Below are 16231 nucleotides of genomic sequence, written 5' to 3' on the forward strand. Positions count from 1 at the left end.
TCATCTTCTTTGGAATCTGGTGATTCATGACTCATTATAATTGGGAGGTTATTTGTTGTTCAGAACAGAAGATTTTAACAATGTATTGAGAAAGATTCAAAAGCATATCCTGAGTCTATTCTAAAACCTCAGAATGTTGAAGGCAAATGATAAAAGTAGTGTTAAATCTTTAATTTCAATAGAAGTTGAATTTGGTTTTTGGGAAGGAAGCTGGTTTTACAACACATGGAGCTTTCAGCTTTTTCAGTTTTCCTCCAGCCGTTAAGAACAGTCCAGAGAAGACATTTGATACTGAGGGAAAAAAATAGCGGAGGACATGGTCAGTCCAGCCCTGACAGGAGGACCCTGGCAGTTAGGGTGGGTGGGGCCATCTCCTGTCTGTCAGTGAGAGTGGGAAATGCCATTGGCCAGTCAGGAAGAGTGGGACAAAGCCATTGGTCAGTCAGGAGGAGCGGGAAAAAGCCACTGGTTAGCCAGGAGGAGCGGGCAAAGGCCTCAGTCAGCCAGGGGGCAGCGCCAGCTCCCGGCCGGTAAAAAGGGCGGGAAAACCTTGGCTTTGGTTCCTGCAGAAATCTTCCGCTCTTTCTCCTAGCACTATGTTTTGACCTCAGGTCACGAGTTTTAAGTCCAGCCTTTTCTAATTTCTTTGGTAATTTGTTTTGCCTCTTTTTAGCATGGCTTCCTCCCTCCCAGAGACCTTGGATTCATCTGCACCAGCCCTGACGGAGGGCCAGAGTGTGTGTTCCACTGAAGTGCCAGCTGGGAACAGGGCCAGCTTCAGGGAAACAAGCTTGCCTGGTGATGACAGCCATGTCCCTAGGTAAAAGACATGAAAAGAAGCACCCATATTCTCTTTCTGTGGTAAACTTAAGCAGGTAATAGACTGCTGCACCTAATGGGCTTATGCAGAACTGAAAAACATACTTCCCTGGAAAAACACAGGGGACAAGGGGCTCCCACACTGCAAATAGGTTCTCTATCCACTCAGACATCTTAAAAAAATCTGTATGTACAGACAGAAATATAGAAAAACTGTGACAAAACAAACATACTGAATTTCACTAACAAAAAATATCTCATTTTTTCAAAAAATCTTTCTATACACAGTGTATCAGCCTCAGACACTAGAATGGACTTGGAGCACCTTGAAAGTATTTTAAAAGGAGAAGTATAATAATAATAATGATGTCTTGGAGAGTTTTTAGTCTTTGTGGCAGGGTGTGAGAACTGGGTTTTGGAGTGTGCTGGTTTATTACAATGAAGATTTTTATCTGTAACTGTTTCTCTTGTGTCTCTATATTGTTTGCTTGCTAAAGGTGCCGTAATATTAATCTTCTATGTTATTAATGTTGATCAATTCTTGTGCTATAAAGAAGCAAGTATCTACTAATGCTGTAACCTGTTAGCAATATGCAGGCAAACCCTCTGAGATATACAGTACCTACGCCTTCTCAGTTAATCTCTGCAAAAAGAGACAGAATTTCAGCATGGGGTGCACAGAGAATTGCTGTTCTCTTCCTCCTATTTTGCTGCAGTTACAATTTCTGTTGACCAACAAATTGGGAAATGGGGATTGGAACAGAAACCTGGACTTCCAAATTCTGAAGCAAACTTTGAAGAAATTTGAAATATTAAGGCAATTACAGTGGACAGACTCAAATGAAAAGTAAAATATTTATTGAGTATCAATTACATTGTTTAGATTTCTTATCTCCCTAGCTGTTCTTTCATCTATCTGCTTCTATGTATTTTTATTATCTTCAACACTAATTTTTCTTATGTTGGAGGTCTGCACCACAGTCAGCTTTGCTCACCTATTTCACTCCTAGCATTTGCACATTTGCACACCAGCCACCAATTTCCTCTGTGCTTGGTGGAATTTCTGTTGTGGATGTAGCAGTGAGAGGTATAATTTTAATCTGGAGGAAGAGTCTATGAACCTGAAAGTTAGGGTATCTTAGACTTGATCATGAAGCTATTATGCAGTAAAAAATTAAACTACATGTTGTCTGCATGACCAGGCCTTGTATTATCATCACTGCAAATGCTTCACTGGTTTACTTTTGGAAAACCATTAGTATGTGTCCATGTTTATTCATCTGAAAAGCAGAAAAAAATCTTACATTGTGTTTGTTGCACAGTTTAATATTATTCAATGAAAATGTTAGTAATACTAGTAGGGTTTTTTAATACAGAAGCTACTACAAATAACATTTTGAAATAAAAGGTTAATATTTTCCAAAAATTGCTTTCAAAAAATGATAATCTGGTTTCAGCAGAATGAGGAGTAAGTGGAAGCTGAGCTACAAAATGGAAGAAACATATTCAGCTGATAGAAGACAGCTTTAATGCCACTTCATTATTGTTAAAGGAGACTCATAGCTAGGTTTTAAAAATCATTAATTTTGTAACAGTGGGATAATTAATTTTGTGTGGCATGCACTGGTATTGACTCTTCTTTGTATATCACTTAATCACAAAATTTGACTTTGTTGATAAAACTAAAGTTAAAGCTAAATAAGATAAGCTAAAATAAGTTTTGTCTATTCTTTTAATTCCTACCTAAACTTGTGATGGTATATAGTACACTTGTAATTTTCAGGACAGCTGAAATGTTGGAGTCAGATTGCTTATGAAAATAAAAAGCATCTGTCATAACACTCAAGCCAGCCTACAGTTTTGCTGTAAGGGAACTGCTGAAGTTTACTTTGTCTTTTTAGGTGAAAGATACAGACTGTATTCTTTTCACAGTGCATCTGTTGAGACTAAGCCTTCATATAATTAAAACCATTAACAGTTTGTTCAGGGCAGCAGATCAAAAGGTTAATGTGCAATGGTACAACAGGAAGTATTTGTATTCTTTGACATTTTTTAAACTTAAAGCATTTAAAAGCAGCTTAACCCAAATCATAGCCAAAGCCAATATTACATCATTTATAGTAAAAGATTAATCATTAGTCACAAACCAGCCAGTTGGTCTAAAAGTTCGGCTGCTGAAAAATTCGATGGTTTTGGTATTGAATAGAAATGTACTTTTAATTGTCTTCTCAGTCCAGGCATCTGGAATGGAAAGTCAAAGATTTCAGAGAAATTGAGCAGAACAAAATTAAAAGCCAGGAGTTCCTCCACATTTGAGAAACAAATATATCCTTGAAGCAGTTTTGGATGACATGATTTTTGTAGGAGAGGGAACAGATGATCAAAGCTCAAAGTTGAATTAGAGTTTATCATATGATCTATAACATTGATTTTCTTTGTTTCAGTTCTAAAGTTCTTGAAGCAATCGAAAATGTTATTCAAGATGTACTTAAAAGTTTGGCCCAAAATAAAGCACCTGTTCTCACAGTGGCTAGGAGATCAGACTGGAGGAACATAGAGTAAGTATTGTATATTTTAAAGTCCTGCCTTATATTACCATAAGTGCCATGAATATAAAGTTGGTTATGTAGTTTCCAGAAAAGTTAATCATACATAGTTCTATAAGCATTAGAATCAGTAAACAATTTGACTTTTTAAAATGTAATGAACAAATAAAGAGTAATGCTTAGTAACCACTCTGAATGAACAGGCATTAAATGACATGTACTGAACAACAGCAGAGCACAGCATAAGGAAATGTAGAAGCATTATTACAGGGGTTAGAAAGGAAAGGGAGATCCTATAAGCAATAATTTTCTGGAAGCAGTAGAAAGTATAAACAATAAGTTCTGAGAGAGAAAATCTGGCTTGAGCTGGAAAAAATTACTAGCAATTTCATTGTCCTGTGCCTTTCCTGTGCTCCTTCTTTTCTTTTTCTCTGCTTTTCCTCATGGTATCTTATTTCTTAAAATGATAGCGATAAACTTTTTGTCCTTCAGAGAAGATGCATCTCACCTCTTCCTGTTGTGTTTCTTACCTCCATGTTATGTTCTAAGCTCATTACTAGCCAAATAAACCAAACCAATTCTCTAATAAGTTATCTAAATTTCAGATCTAATGCCAGCTTATTTAGACAGGATCAGAGAAAAAGCTGCCTGTCCTCCTTTATAACACACTTAGTGATTTGTAGAAGTTGTTTGTGTGACAGTATTTTTCCAAGGAACTCATTTAAACTGAAAATACCTGAAACTGAGAGATCAGTCGCTTTCTCTAATACAGAAGCAAAAGGATAAAATCTATTTGTTGCCTTGTAAAGGCTTTGAGCACCAGTGGGTTAAAGGATATTTAGATTGATAAGATTGCAGAGGTGCTTATGAGTGGACACCTTGCACACATTTGATGTTGAGGAAGCACAGCAAACCTTCCACGAGGAACACTATGGTGGAGTACACATTTAATGAGAACCTCACATTTCTGTCCATCAAAAAACCTGAGGGGCCTGAAGGTAACCAGTTACTGAAAGACTTGTATGTCCCAGGGAATTTAATGGTTTGTGTCTTGATAGTTTGACAAAAATGTTTCACTCAGATGTATGTAAAATTAAAATACTATAACAAAGTTTTGCAATTTTTGGCAATCTTTGGGGAAATGGCATTCCAGACTAGAAAAACAAATGTGAGATGTTGAGATGTTAATTGCCATAAGAACATGGCGGGGGGGCCGGAGGAACATTAAAATTAGAACAAGTTAACATCACAGTATGTTAAAAATAAGACTCATCAATCAGATTAAAAAAGTTGAACCATTATTTATGGTGGAGAAATGTAATCTCAGATATGCATTTCCATGGAATAGTGACCTCTATTCCGCTTTAATGCAGCAGTTTTAGAATATTAAAATAAAATTATATGAACAAAAATAAAATCAGAATGCCAAAATGTAATATGAGTGGAAGCCACAGTGATCAGGTTCCACATCACATCATGTTCCTTGGTTAATCTGAGTGAGTGATCCTGCAGTGCCAGTTCCTGCTTTCCTCCTGCCCAGTTCCAGTGTAGGAGGGTGCCAGTGAAAGGCACAAATATCCGTTGTGGAAAGCACAAATATCCATGAAATGCTGCAGCACAAAGTGGAGAAAGTTTGAAGCTGGTGGGCGGCTGCCAGGCTGGGCTGTTCTTATCACTGTCCCCTCACACACGGGCACTGTGGAGAGTTCTGCCACCCAAAGGATGAAGGGAGCAAAACTTCTGACAAAGAAATGTAGAAACATTACATGGTTTTAGATAAATTTATAGTCATTTTACCACCAATACTTTTCAAAAGCACATACAGGACTTGGAAATAATAATAATGCTTTAAAGACAGGAGTCATATCATAAGGCACTAAAATAATTTTAAATAAAATAATGACGTGTCTTTAAGAAAACTGTTTCTTTTGGTGACGTGCGGCTTCAGACATGAGAAGGTAAAGCACAAAACAGTGCAGCTCATTTAGATTAACAACTGTTGTGGTAAAAATTGGTTAGATCAACAACTGCTACAAGAATAGGATGGACCATGCTTTTGTTTCCAAAAGTTAATAATGGAATATAATTGAGTTATCCTGGTAATAATTTAAGGGTACAAATGAGACAATATTATTCTAATATGAAATAATAACACTTTTTCATACATTCTATATCAGAAAGTCACTGTGTCAGGCTTGATTTGTATTCTAATAATGATTTGCAGGTTTTCCTGTCCCTTATTCCTTTGTTTTCATGCTAAGTAATAACTGATGCTGATACATTAACCATTATAAACAAGTATAAAGTATTTTTCTTGTCTCTACTTTTGTCCAGAAACTTATGTATTTTAGGCTTAAATTCAGTCTTGAAGCATCTTCTTGAGAAACTCTTTCATGTGTTGAAGGCACTGATTGGGTGGGGGGTGGTTCAGTAGGGTTTGAAGGGGTCAGTGTGGCAGGTGATGACTGCTGCCTACCTTCTCCCTTTGGCCACTCCAGCTCCACCCAAGCTGAGCTTCTGTACTGAGTCTGAAAACAGCACTGGCATATTTGACTATAGGAAAGGGGTCTGAGTCTGAATTGCCTTGCAGAGAACAATTTCCATGTGCACAGTAGGTTTACAGTTTTATTGTATTTGTTTGCACTGTATCAGATTTAAAGATTCTGTAGGTCTGCAGATGATACCACGTTGTACTACAAAACAAATAAGAAGTGACTGCCTTAGTTCAGCACCAAGATTTGGTAAGTTAAAGAAGTCCAAAAGCAGAATTATTTTTTTTCCTTATATTTTAGTTCAAAACTTTGAAAAAAAACCAAAAACAAACAGAAAAAAAGAACAAACTGTAAAAAGCTGTAAAAATGTATTACGCACTGTGATCTAGAAGTATATGGGTAATATAACCTGAAATTCTGACCCGCCCTTCAGGTTTGCTCTTCTCTATTAAATTATAGTGAGTGACAGTGAAATCAGTACAGCTTTCTTACAGTTTCTACTCCCTGAATGAATGTCAGCTGAAGGCATATTCAGAAGGTCTTAATGTAAAAACATCAGCCTTCTTCAAAAAGCCAGCTAGCAGAAGAATCTTGGAATGTGGACAATAAGCTAATTTCTTTTTCTAACTCAGTCATCTAATTTCTTGGGCTGGACAGCAGGGGATGAATTCCCTCACTTAACTCCATCGTATTTTTTCTAATTGTGCTACATATTATTTGGTCTATTGAGCAGTACATTCACTCTGCATGTTCACAGCACGTTAAACACATTTCAAAGTTTTATTTTGTGAAACACAAATATGGGTCAATATAAAGACAAATTATTGTACATGAATTTCTGAAAATTGAGAAAGTGTTTTAAAAATTTCTCTTTTCAGCTTTGATGCTCAAAATATTATCTATGATCTATAAGATGGTGCAGAGCAATACTTACGCAACTAAAAGGTAATACACTACAGCTCAGTAATTTCAAATGAAGTTGTATTTTAAGAATGTTTCTGTGAAAAACAGCCTGTAGGATACAAACCTGTAGAATAAGAAGGCCAACAGCATCCTGGCTTGTATCAGAAATGGTTTGGCCAGCAGGACTGGGACAGGGATTGTTCCCCTATATTCAGCGCTGGTGGGACCACACCTCAAATACTGGGTTCAGTTTTGGGCTTCTCACTCCAAGAAGAACTGCTGGAGCATGTCCAAAGAAGGGCAGTGAAGCTGGGGAAGGCTCTAGAGCACAAGTCTTATGAGGAGAAGCTGAGGGACCTGGGGTTGTTTAGCCTGGAGAAAATGAGGCTCAGGGGAGACCTTCTGGCTCTCTACAACTCCCTGACAGGAGGCTGGAGCCAGGTGGGGTCAGTCTCATCACCCAGGGAACAAGTGACAGGACAAGAGGAAAGAGCCTCAAGTTGTGTGAGGGGGGGTTTAGGGTGGACCTGAGGAACAACTTCTGTCCCAAAAGGGTTGTCAAGCCCTGCTAAGGTCAGTGGTGGAGTCCTCATCCCTGGAGGGACTTAAAAGCTGTGGAGATGTGGTGCTGAGGGACATGGTGTAGTGGTGATCTGGCAGTGCTGGGTTAACAGTTGTACTTGATGATTTTGAAGGTCTCTTCCAACCAAAACAATTCTGATTTTACAATACTGGATTCCTGCACATAAAATGCTTTAGTTTGGTCTGATTATCCATGCCCTCCACAAAATCCTCATGAGCCTACAGCTGTTTCAGTATTATAGTTGCAAATACAATATTTTATCTTGACAGAGATATATATTATTCAGATACACTGCTGTTTGGTAGCCAGAGTGTTGTGGACAATATAATCAGTGACATTTCTTGCATGCTTAAGATACCTCGGAGAAGTCTACATATAGTAAGTGGCTTATTGTGAACATTTTTATCATCATTTCCAAATCACATAGATTAAACTGAAAGCTGAACTACAAAGAAAAGTTATCAGTAGGAAATACGTAGTTAAAGTAAAATGTGCCATTTGTGCAAATGAAACCTAATTGTCATTTATCATAGCCCTCAAAAGGGTTCCTTTTTCACAGAAAATTTATAGAATTTGCTTGCTCCAGAGAGTCTGGGACAAACTGCCAGCTCCAATCACAAAGCCTTTTGCTAGTGTCTTTTGCAGTGCTTAAGCTTCAGAGTTCAAGACATCTGTTTAGCAACTCATACTCAAACGTTTTGCTATATTGGGGGTTAAATGAAAATTTTGAGTAAGGCAGAGAGGTAACAACCTTTCAAATTTACCTTTATCCCATGACTTACAAGAATTTCTTTGTATCTAAAAACTGCAGTTGTTAACGTAACCTATTTTAGGTATGCCTTTATGGCCATGGTGACAACCACATAGCTCAGTGTTTAAAAGGTTGATGGCAATCAATAATGGCTTATTACCAGTCAGAATTCTTTCCAGAATTTTCTTGTTTTGCCTGGGCAATATAGTAACATAACAGCATGTAACTTCTAATTTACTAAATAGAACTTACTTTTTTTTCAGCTGTCTACAACTAAAGGTTTTGTTGCCGGTAATTTAAGTTACACTGAGGAAGATGGTACAAAAGTGAATTGTACCTGTGGAGCAACAGTATGTATTATAGAGCAGTAACAGTATTTCATAGCATCTACCTTTGCATGATACCCTGTGCTTCTTCTAGCTCAGGTTACTGCATGCACTTATTATACAGACCTCTGCTTTACAACCTGAGTGAAAAAAAGAGAGATAAAAAGTATAGCTCAACTGTACTGCAATTCTGAAGCCCAGCTATATTCTCACCAGGAATATATCCTTTGGATATGTTTTTTAGCTTCTACATTCTACCACAGGAGCTTTGCAGAGGAAGGTGTATATATTGTGTATCTTGGGCTTTATATTACAGTGTTCAGTCAAATAAGTGCTCTGAGTCAAAGAATCTTGGGCACTCTGAATGTACTTTGATTGAAACATACATAGGCTGATTTCTGGCAGACTAAGAAAACAAGTCTCACAGCCTAAGTTAGCATACACATATGATCCTCAGTGAGCTGCTTCTGACACACTGGGCAGACTCCTCTAGTAGCAACAACACAGATGAGAGACTGAACGAAGCCTCTACAATGAAGAAAAAAAAATAATCTTTCTGGACCCAAATTATATTCTCATTTACAGAAGTTTAATGGTGATTCTCTATCAGCATAAGAGTTAATATTGCCTTCATGTGCCTAGCACTGTACAACTAAACATACATAATATCAGGCTGTTTGGTCTCAGGATTATCACTTATACAGGAACTGCAGATATTAGAAGGGTTTGTGTTGTCCACTAATTTTATCAAAGGTGGTACTGAGCTAAAGGTAAGTTTATAACCATGGTTTCATAAGAATGAAGAGCCAAAAGCGGTTTGAGGAGATGAGATCCAATTAATCTGGTTCTGAAAGAATTCCTATAGCTGTGCAGAATATGAAAGCAGGAGCAGAACTCAGACTTTCTGATTGTTGTCATGATTTCCTGGAAAATGTGTTCATTGTAAGCCTGGGTCGGTAGTTTCAAAATGGAAAGATAACCTTAGCTGCCTCTAATACTTCATTTTGAAGCAGAGCATAAGGTCCCCTGTTATTAAGGCTCTTCTACAGCTCTTCGTATTTTCATTTGTTGAAAATACGAAGAGGTTGTTCCACCCTGGCACCAGAGGTGATTTAGCAGTCAGAAGTAAAAACAGACCACACACTTCAACTTATACATACTGTTTTGCCAAGTTCTTCCTCCAGTTCCTGTTTTCTCATCCATATGCTTGCCAGATTGAGCCAATCCTACTATGAAATGTAAAGCAAACATTACTATGTCTTCAAATTGTTGCTCTAAAATATTTATAAAATCAGGTTGCAGGTCAATAATGAAAGGCTTTCATGGTCTTCCTAAAAGAATACTTAAACGTTTTAAGTATTAAAAAACTGTATTAAGTTGCAACTTTCACATCAAGCTGACTTTTTTATGTCTAAGAAATAAAAGAATTAGTTAAGACATTGTTATCTCTGTAATGTCTGTATGATGAACAGTGCGACTGTACCACAAACACTTTTGAAAACTCTCTTACACAACCATGCAAGAGAGCAGGATACAAATGATTGAACACGCTTACAGAAGAGGTGAAAATGTCAAGATTGATCTTCTATATAGAAGATGGATGGTTGTTTCAGGATGTAATTGTGTCCTTCATTACCTAATGTTGTTATTTTAAAATATATCATTTTTTCTATTCAAAATGATTAATCTCACTTTTGTTGTTTTAGGCAGTCACTGTGCCATCTAATGTTGAAGGAATTAAAAGTATCCTTTGAGCAAGAACTCTCACTGTAGACTGAAAAAAATAAAGTAAAAACAAAGAATACTCCAAGTTAAACAATGTTCTGGTAATTTTTTCTTTGCTTGTTGGCTTGGAAATTGAGTCATGAACACTGCTTTTGGCTCCAGAACAGGTATTTTAGAGCATTTAGTTTTGACTGATTGGTGAGATGGCTCGTTTTACATGCAGCTAGCCTTAACGGAAAAGATTTAATCTCACATGCCAAATTTATGTTAATTGTAGAAAAAGATGCAACTTTTCAGAGACTCCTGGATGATGACTTCTGCAATAAATTGTCCCCGTGTATAATGATTACGGTATGCATCTTACATTTCATGTCATCTAGCTAGATGAAAGAATTTAAATTATGCTTTAGCATTGTAATGGTGCTCCAACTTGAAAAAAAGACTGCAATAAAATTCACATAAAACATGGCTAACAATTTTAAAAAAAATGTATTATCCAAATAGAAATGCAAAATACCTATTCTAAAAATTTAATTCCTGCAAACATCAGCTTAGAGCTTTGTAGCTCATCAACATCATGTGCTGTTGCAAAGTAGCTGCCTCAGTCTCAAAGAGCTTAACTGTTAAATAACCTTCTGTCCTCCAGGACCCTACAATTAGCAGCCTCAAATGGAACAGAATTGGTTTGGTTTAGATTGTACTGAAAGAGCCATGAAGCCTGGAGAATTAAAAAGAATGCATAAACAGAATATTTGTTCTGGGACAAATTTGGCCCACATTGAAGAAAAAACATAGCCCCATATTTTGGAGAAGAAAAAATTTGACTTCTTACACCAACTTACACAGATACCAGGGTACCTCTATATATCAACTCCCAGACCTCACAAATTAACTCCCTAGAGGAATGTATGGTACTTCTACAGTGCCTGTAATCCAGAACATCTGCCGTGCTGCTCCACAGCCTGTTCCTCCTTCTCTCTTCCCAGAGCCAAAATAGGAGCATAGAACTTTCCCTGCAAAATAGCTGCTGGGGAAATACTTCTGCCAGCATTTTGTTTGTTTGCTTGTTTTTAAATGGCAAATGCAAACACATATGTAGGCAGATGCTGGTTTAATTAATTTAAAACTGTGTTTATTTTATTTCCTTAGGGAAGAGGAGTACCAGACCTTAACACACGACTTTTTGTCAGAAAGCTGTGGGATTCTTTTCAGATTCCTATTTTCACCCTTATGGATGCAGATCCACATGGTAAATCTGTAGAGGTTCAATGACATAAACGGAAAGTAAAATTTATTTAGTATGTCTTTTATTGGTTTTATGGGAAGGTACTCAGACCACAGAGATCCAGCACTATCAGAAGGTTCCTCAATTATCTAGGAGTATGGAAAGAGTTTAACTGAAACACTGGTACTGGCTTTACATCCCTATGGAATACACCCTGACACTCTGTGATGATCTGTTGTGCTTTGAGGTATTAATAAGAATCTTACCTTCTAAGATTACCTTGTTACAGAATTCACAGATCAGATCAGAGCTAGATTTTGAAAGTACATGTGGGCCTAAAAATGAGTATAAGGATAATGAGATTTTATGATTTCACTGATTTAAATGGGAGTTAGGCACTTTACCACTTCTGAAAGTCTCAAAAGGTCTCAGCTCTATCTTTGCAGAGTTAAACACCATTGAAAATGTTGCTCTGTCAAGAATTCAAGATTCTGGCTATACTATTCCTTTTATAAAATGAAAGGAAATAACAGGAACTTTTGTAAACCTTGCTCAGTTTGATATAAAGCAAAATGTTTCACTACTTTATGAACCTTAGGCCAGACAGACAGGAAGAAAATAGCATGTTTGAGCAAAGTGAGTCTTTTCTTTGTTTTAAAGTTGTTCACGTACACTTACATTAATAACCCAGCACTCATGTCAATAATTTACAGTTGTGAAAACTAGAAACTTCAAGTCTGATGGCAGCAGGAATAAAGTTAATCTTAAAACAAGTCCATCACTTGCTGGACATGCTATTCCATTACATCAGCAAAAGGTCTGAAATTTCCCTTGTTTCATGAGGGATTCCATGTAGGTGTGATTCCATGTGAGTGTGTATGCCTTAGTTTGAAGCCAGAATCTGAATTCACATACATGCAGTGTAGAAAATCTCTTGTGTATCTACACTGATTCCACTTAAAATTAGGGAGATTACTGCAAAATGAGAAACAGCTGCTCAAAGCAATAGTATTAAGAGATATGGATTACAGAGGATAAAGACAGACACCTTCCGTGATAAATGTTGGACAATGTTTGAAAGAGCTGATTATCCCCGGGTTTGAATTGACTTAAACATTTGAACTGGCATGAAACATTTAACTATATAAAGGTGACATATTATGCTGAAATTCTCATTATTTTGACATACTCTAATTGTAAGCCACAAAAAACCTTACTAAAGTCATAACTGTTATGCCATAAAATTGAATTCTTAATGCAGTCTTCTTAGACATGCCCAGTGTGCAGATAAACAGACACCTGACATTTGGTCTTCTGCAACCTAGGTGTAGAAATAATGTGCATCTACAAATACGGATCTGTGGTGAGTATAATTCCTCCACTTCAGATACATTGGTTGTGTAGCTCACCCTTGAAGATGGAATGTATGAAATGTTACAGCTTTTCTTGCAACGGTTGCTGTCTTTTACCATTTTGTCTCAACACAAAGACATGGGTTTTGACCTTGTGTATCTGCAGAAACAGCTTCTTCTTGCAACAAAAAGAAACTGGATAACAATGACAGATGTTTCACAGTTTGCCCCTCCTGCACAGGCAGGTTTCAGGCAGTCCAAATAGAAAAGTGTTCTCCATTTTGCTTTATTTCTGCCTTAGAAGAGAAATGAAGGCTGGAGGGACCACGGGAGGAGGAAGACATAACTTGTGAGATGGGTGATTCTCCACAAAATCATGTTATGTTGGTAAAGATTTTGGTTTGGGGTGAGAATTTGCTTATGGCTAGATGTGTTAGTGTGGAACGTTATGGAAGGGGAGGCAGAGGGAACATGAGGGCACTGCTGTGTTACATTGCTACAAGACAAGGTACAGGAAGACGATATGGAAGGCAGGCAAACTAAGGTGAAGACAGAGGGTGGGAGCACATGGATGAAGTGTTCAGTAGAGCAATGGAGAAAGAACATTCAAAGTAAAAACATAACACAAACTTCAGGTTTTTGATAATGATGTCAGAGTTCAAATATGTCATAACATATGCCTCGAGAACATCCAGGGAGACAGAACTCCGCAGTTTTCAAGTAAGATGTCATTCCTTCAGCTCTCCTACAAAAGTGTGTAAACTGATAAAATACCATCTTCCAGAATTGAATTAAATTGTCAGATTCCTTTGAAAGTTTATTTTGTTCATTTACAGAGCAACAGCTCTATCAAAAGAAACTAGAACATGTCAAAATCATTACAAACAATGGAAGTATTCCTTTATACAGCATGTAGTTTAACAGTGATACTTTGCTATAGGGTGCTGTAGATGACAAAAGTTTTCATGGATTCTAAAAGCAACCAGACAAAATCAAGTATTACACCATCACCACTTCCAGCTTGGAAAGCTGGAGTCACAAACTGTTGGGAGCAGGGGGAGTATTCTGAGAAGTATCATTAATTGCTTATTTTTTTTTACACCTTCCCCTAAGATATTTACTGTAGTCATGATTTTGGACCACATGAATCTTTGTTTGGGCTATTTTTATATGATGTGATGCAGTCCAGTAGAAAATGTCCAAAATTTCCAGCAAAATTTACAGGTTTGATTGGATTTGATTGTCATTGCTCTTCCTGGCTTGCTTTTTTTTTTTTTTTTGGCAGACTCAATATAGACCATAAAAAAAAAATAAATATCAGACTAGACCAGCTGAAACTGGACTAGTGTAGAATGTCATAGGCTGAAGGGTGCAAATCCTGGCACAGGAACGGCTTCTGGCAAGGGGATATTGTGAGCAACACTTGTAGTGTGTTCTCCTCTACCATTCTGACAGTGAAAATACCTAATTATCTTTGTAATAGAATCTGACCATGACCTCAGAAGGCATATGTATCTCAAATAATTTAAACTAAAAGTCACTGAATGTTGTAGTTGACCTTTCTTCTTTCAGTCAATGTCTTTTGAGGCCCATCATCTCACCGTTCCATCTATAAAGTGGCTTGGTCTCCTTCCATCTGACCTTGAGAGGTTAGTTATTTCCCCAAAAGAAACAGAAGTTTTCTTCTGTTTCACAGACAGGAAATGCTGTCAGACTTAATGCACAGAAAGACAACTGACATTTAAATCCTTTATTCTCTTCATACATTATTTTGGCTTAATATAAAGAAATAAGTTGGAATAAATACTTTTTTAGTATATAAGAAAATTTAACAACTTTATTTTCTTTTCAGATTAAATATACGCAAAGATGTCCTGATTCCATTTACAAAACAAGATCAAAATAAGCTAGCAAGTATACAAAAGAGACCTTACATTGCTTGTCAGCCAATGTGGAAAAAAGAAGTACGTATAAACCTATTGTTCCTTATTTCTTACACCCCATGGGACAAATCCTATTGTCTGCAGTCCTGTTCCTCTCTGGGATGACGAACTCTTAGTGTAGCAGAACCAGTAATGTTTTGCAGCCCTAAAAGGAGGCAAGACTGAGAGAGCCCATGCCCTGGGATGTCTCTGAATCCATGGGCCTCAATGGCTCACAGGCCAGAACTGGCAGCATTTTAAGCTTTCCTGCCATTAGTCACCTGATGATCACACAGGGTTTTACTGTTTTCCTAAATATTACAGATTATATTGCATCTGTACAAGTTGGGGAATGCTTACAGTTTACTCAGTACTGGACCTCTAACCTTGCACGTAGCTCTAGCCTGTATAATATCAGGTGTATATTGTGTGAAATGGTTAGAAAGGAAGAAAAGGTGTTGTGTGTACCTTCCTGCCTGTTTACACTCATCTCCTAAGTTGTGTTCCTGGGAGGTACACACCAGAGAAGACATGAACGTACACAAAATGAGTCTCAGCTCAGTGACAGGGATGTTGCAGCACCTTTTCCAGTAATACTGACCTTACTGTTCTACATGCACAATCAACAAGGGCATTTCTGACTGAAATAATTACCTAACCCCCAGTCAGGCTGTTACAGCATCACAGGTTAATCTGTTCCTTTCTTAGCTGGAAATTATGGCAGCATCTAAACTGAAGGCTGAAATTCAAGCTTTGACTTCGCTTTCATCAGATTACCTTTCCAGAGTCTATTTACCAAACAAACTGCAATTTGGTGGATGGCTGTAATTGGTTGTTGCAAATAAAATGTTTTTCTTGATTTTATTTTGTTGCCTGCTCTTAGAGAAAATGCAGAGAGAGGGGAGTACGTGTCAGCTTCTTGTTAAGTTTATCACTGTGTCTAGATTATCACTACCTTTTTTTTCATCTTTCAAACCGTAAGAGAAATTGCTTCCATTCTGGGGCTTCTGCACTGTTAACAATGCCAAATGCAATGGTGTGTACATAAAAAGATAGGGAGATAACATTTTCTGACCAGAAAGAACCTAAGTTCAAAAATGTATCAAGAAATTGCTTTGACTTCTGTCTTATAGCAGAAGATGCTGCTGTACCAATCTTTTTAATTTTGAAGAGGATAAAAAACTTTGTTTAAAAATTATTGTACATGCCTCCTGCTGGAAATTATTTTAAGTACAGAATTGTGGCATTTTCTGTTTGCTGTAAAATGAGACTGAAGAGACAATTCTCCATTACTGTGTATCTCAAGAAGCTATAAACGTTCCAGCAACCAAATGACAAATAGTCTTCAATGAACAAGCAAGCAAGCAGCTGTTACCGATTAAGAATTTAATAACCCTGTTAATGATGCACATCATAACAGAACCCCCTGTTCATTTTATTTAGTGAGCTCTACAACAGTAAAAAGAAGCGGGAAACTGGTGATTAAAGTGCACGATAAATTTTACATGAGAAAAACAGACTGGCCGCATTGAAAATACTTCTAAAATTGACCTACACAGTCATCAGCAGGGATCTTACAGATCATAT

General features: G+C 37.2%; 1 protein-coding gene across 1 annotated transcript; it reads left to right on the forward strand.

Moving 5' to 3' along the window:
- The first annotated feature begins 674 nt into the window (after positions 1-674).
- On the forward strand, positions 675-15472 carry SPO11 (SPO11 meiotic protein covalently bound to DSB). Its single transcript, XM_008935944.1, has 13 exons — positions 675-820; positions 3264-3377; positions 6018-6106; positions 6736-6802; positions 7613-7721; positions 8358-8444; positions 10127-10163; positions 10387-10496; positions 11295-11394; positions 12696-12733; positions 14295-14371; positions 14575-14686; positions 15353-15472. Exons 1-13 carry the CDS (start codon positions 675-677, stop codon positions 15470-15472), a joined length of 1206 nt encoding a protein of 401 aa, XP_008934192.1.
- The last annotated feature ends 759 nt before the right edge of the window (positions 15473-16231 follow it).

Source organism: Merops nubicus, unplaced genomic scaffold, assembly GCF_000691845.1.
Source record: "Merops nubicus isolate BGI_N331 unplaced genomic scaffold, ASM69184v1 scaffold2340, whole genome shotgun sequence".
NCBI classification, from domain to species: Eukaryota; Metazoa; Chordata; class Aves; order Coraciiformes; family Meropidae; genus Merops; species Merops nubicus.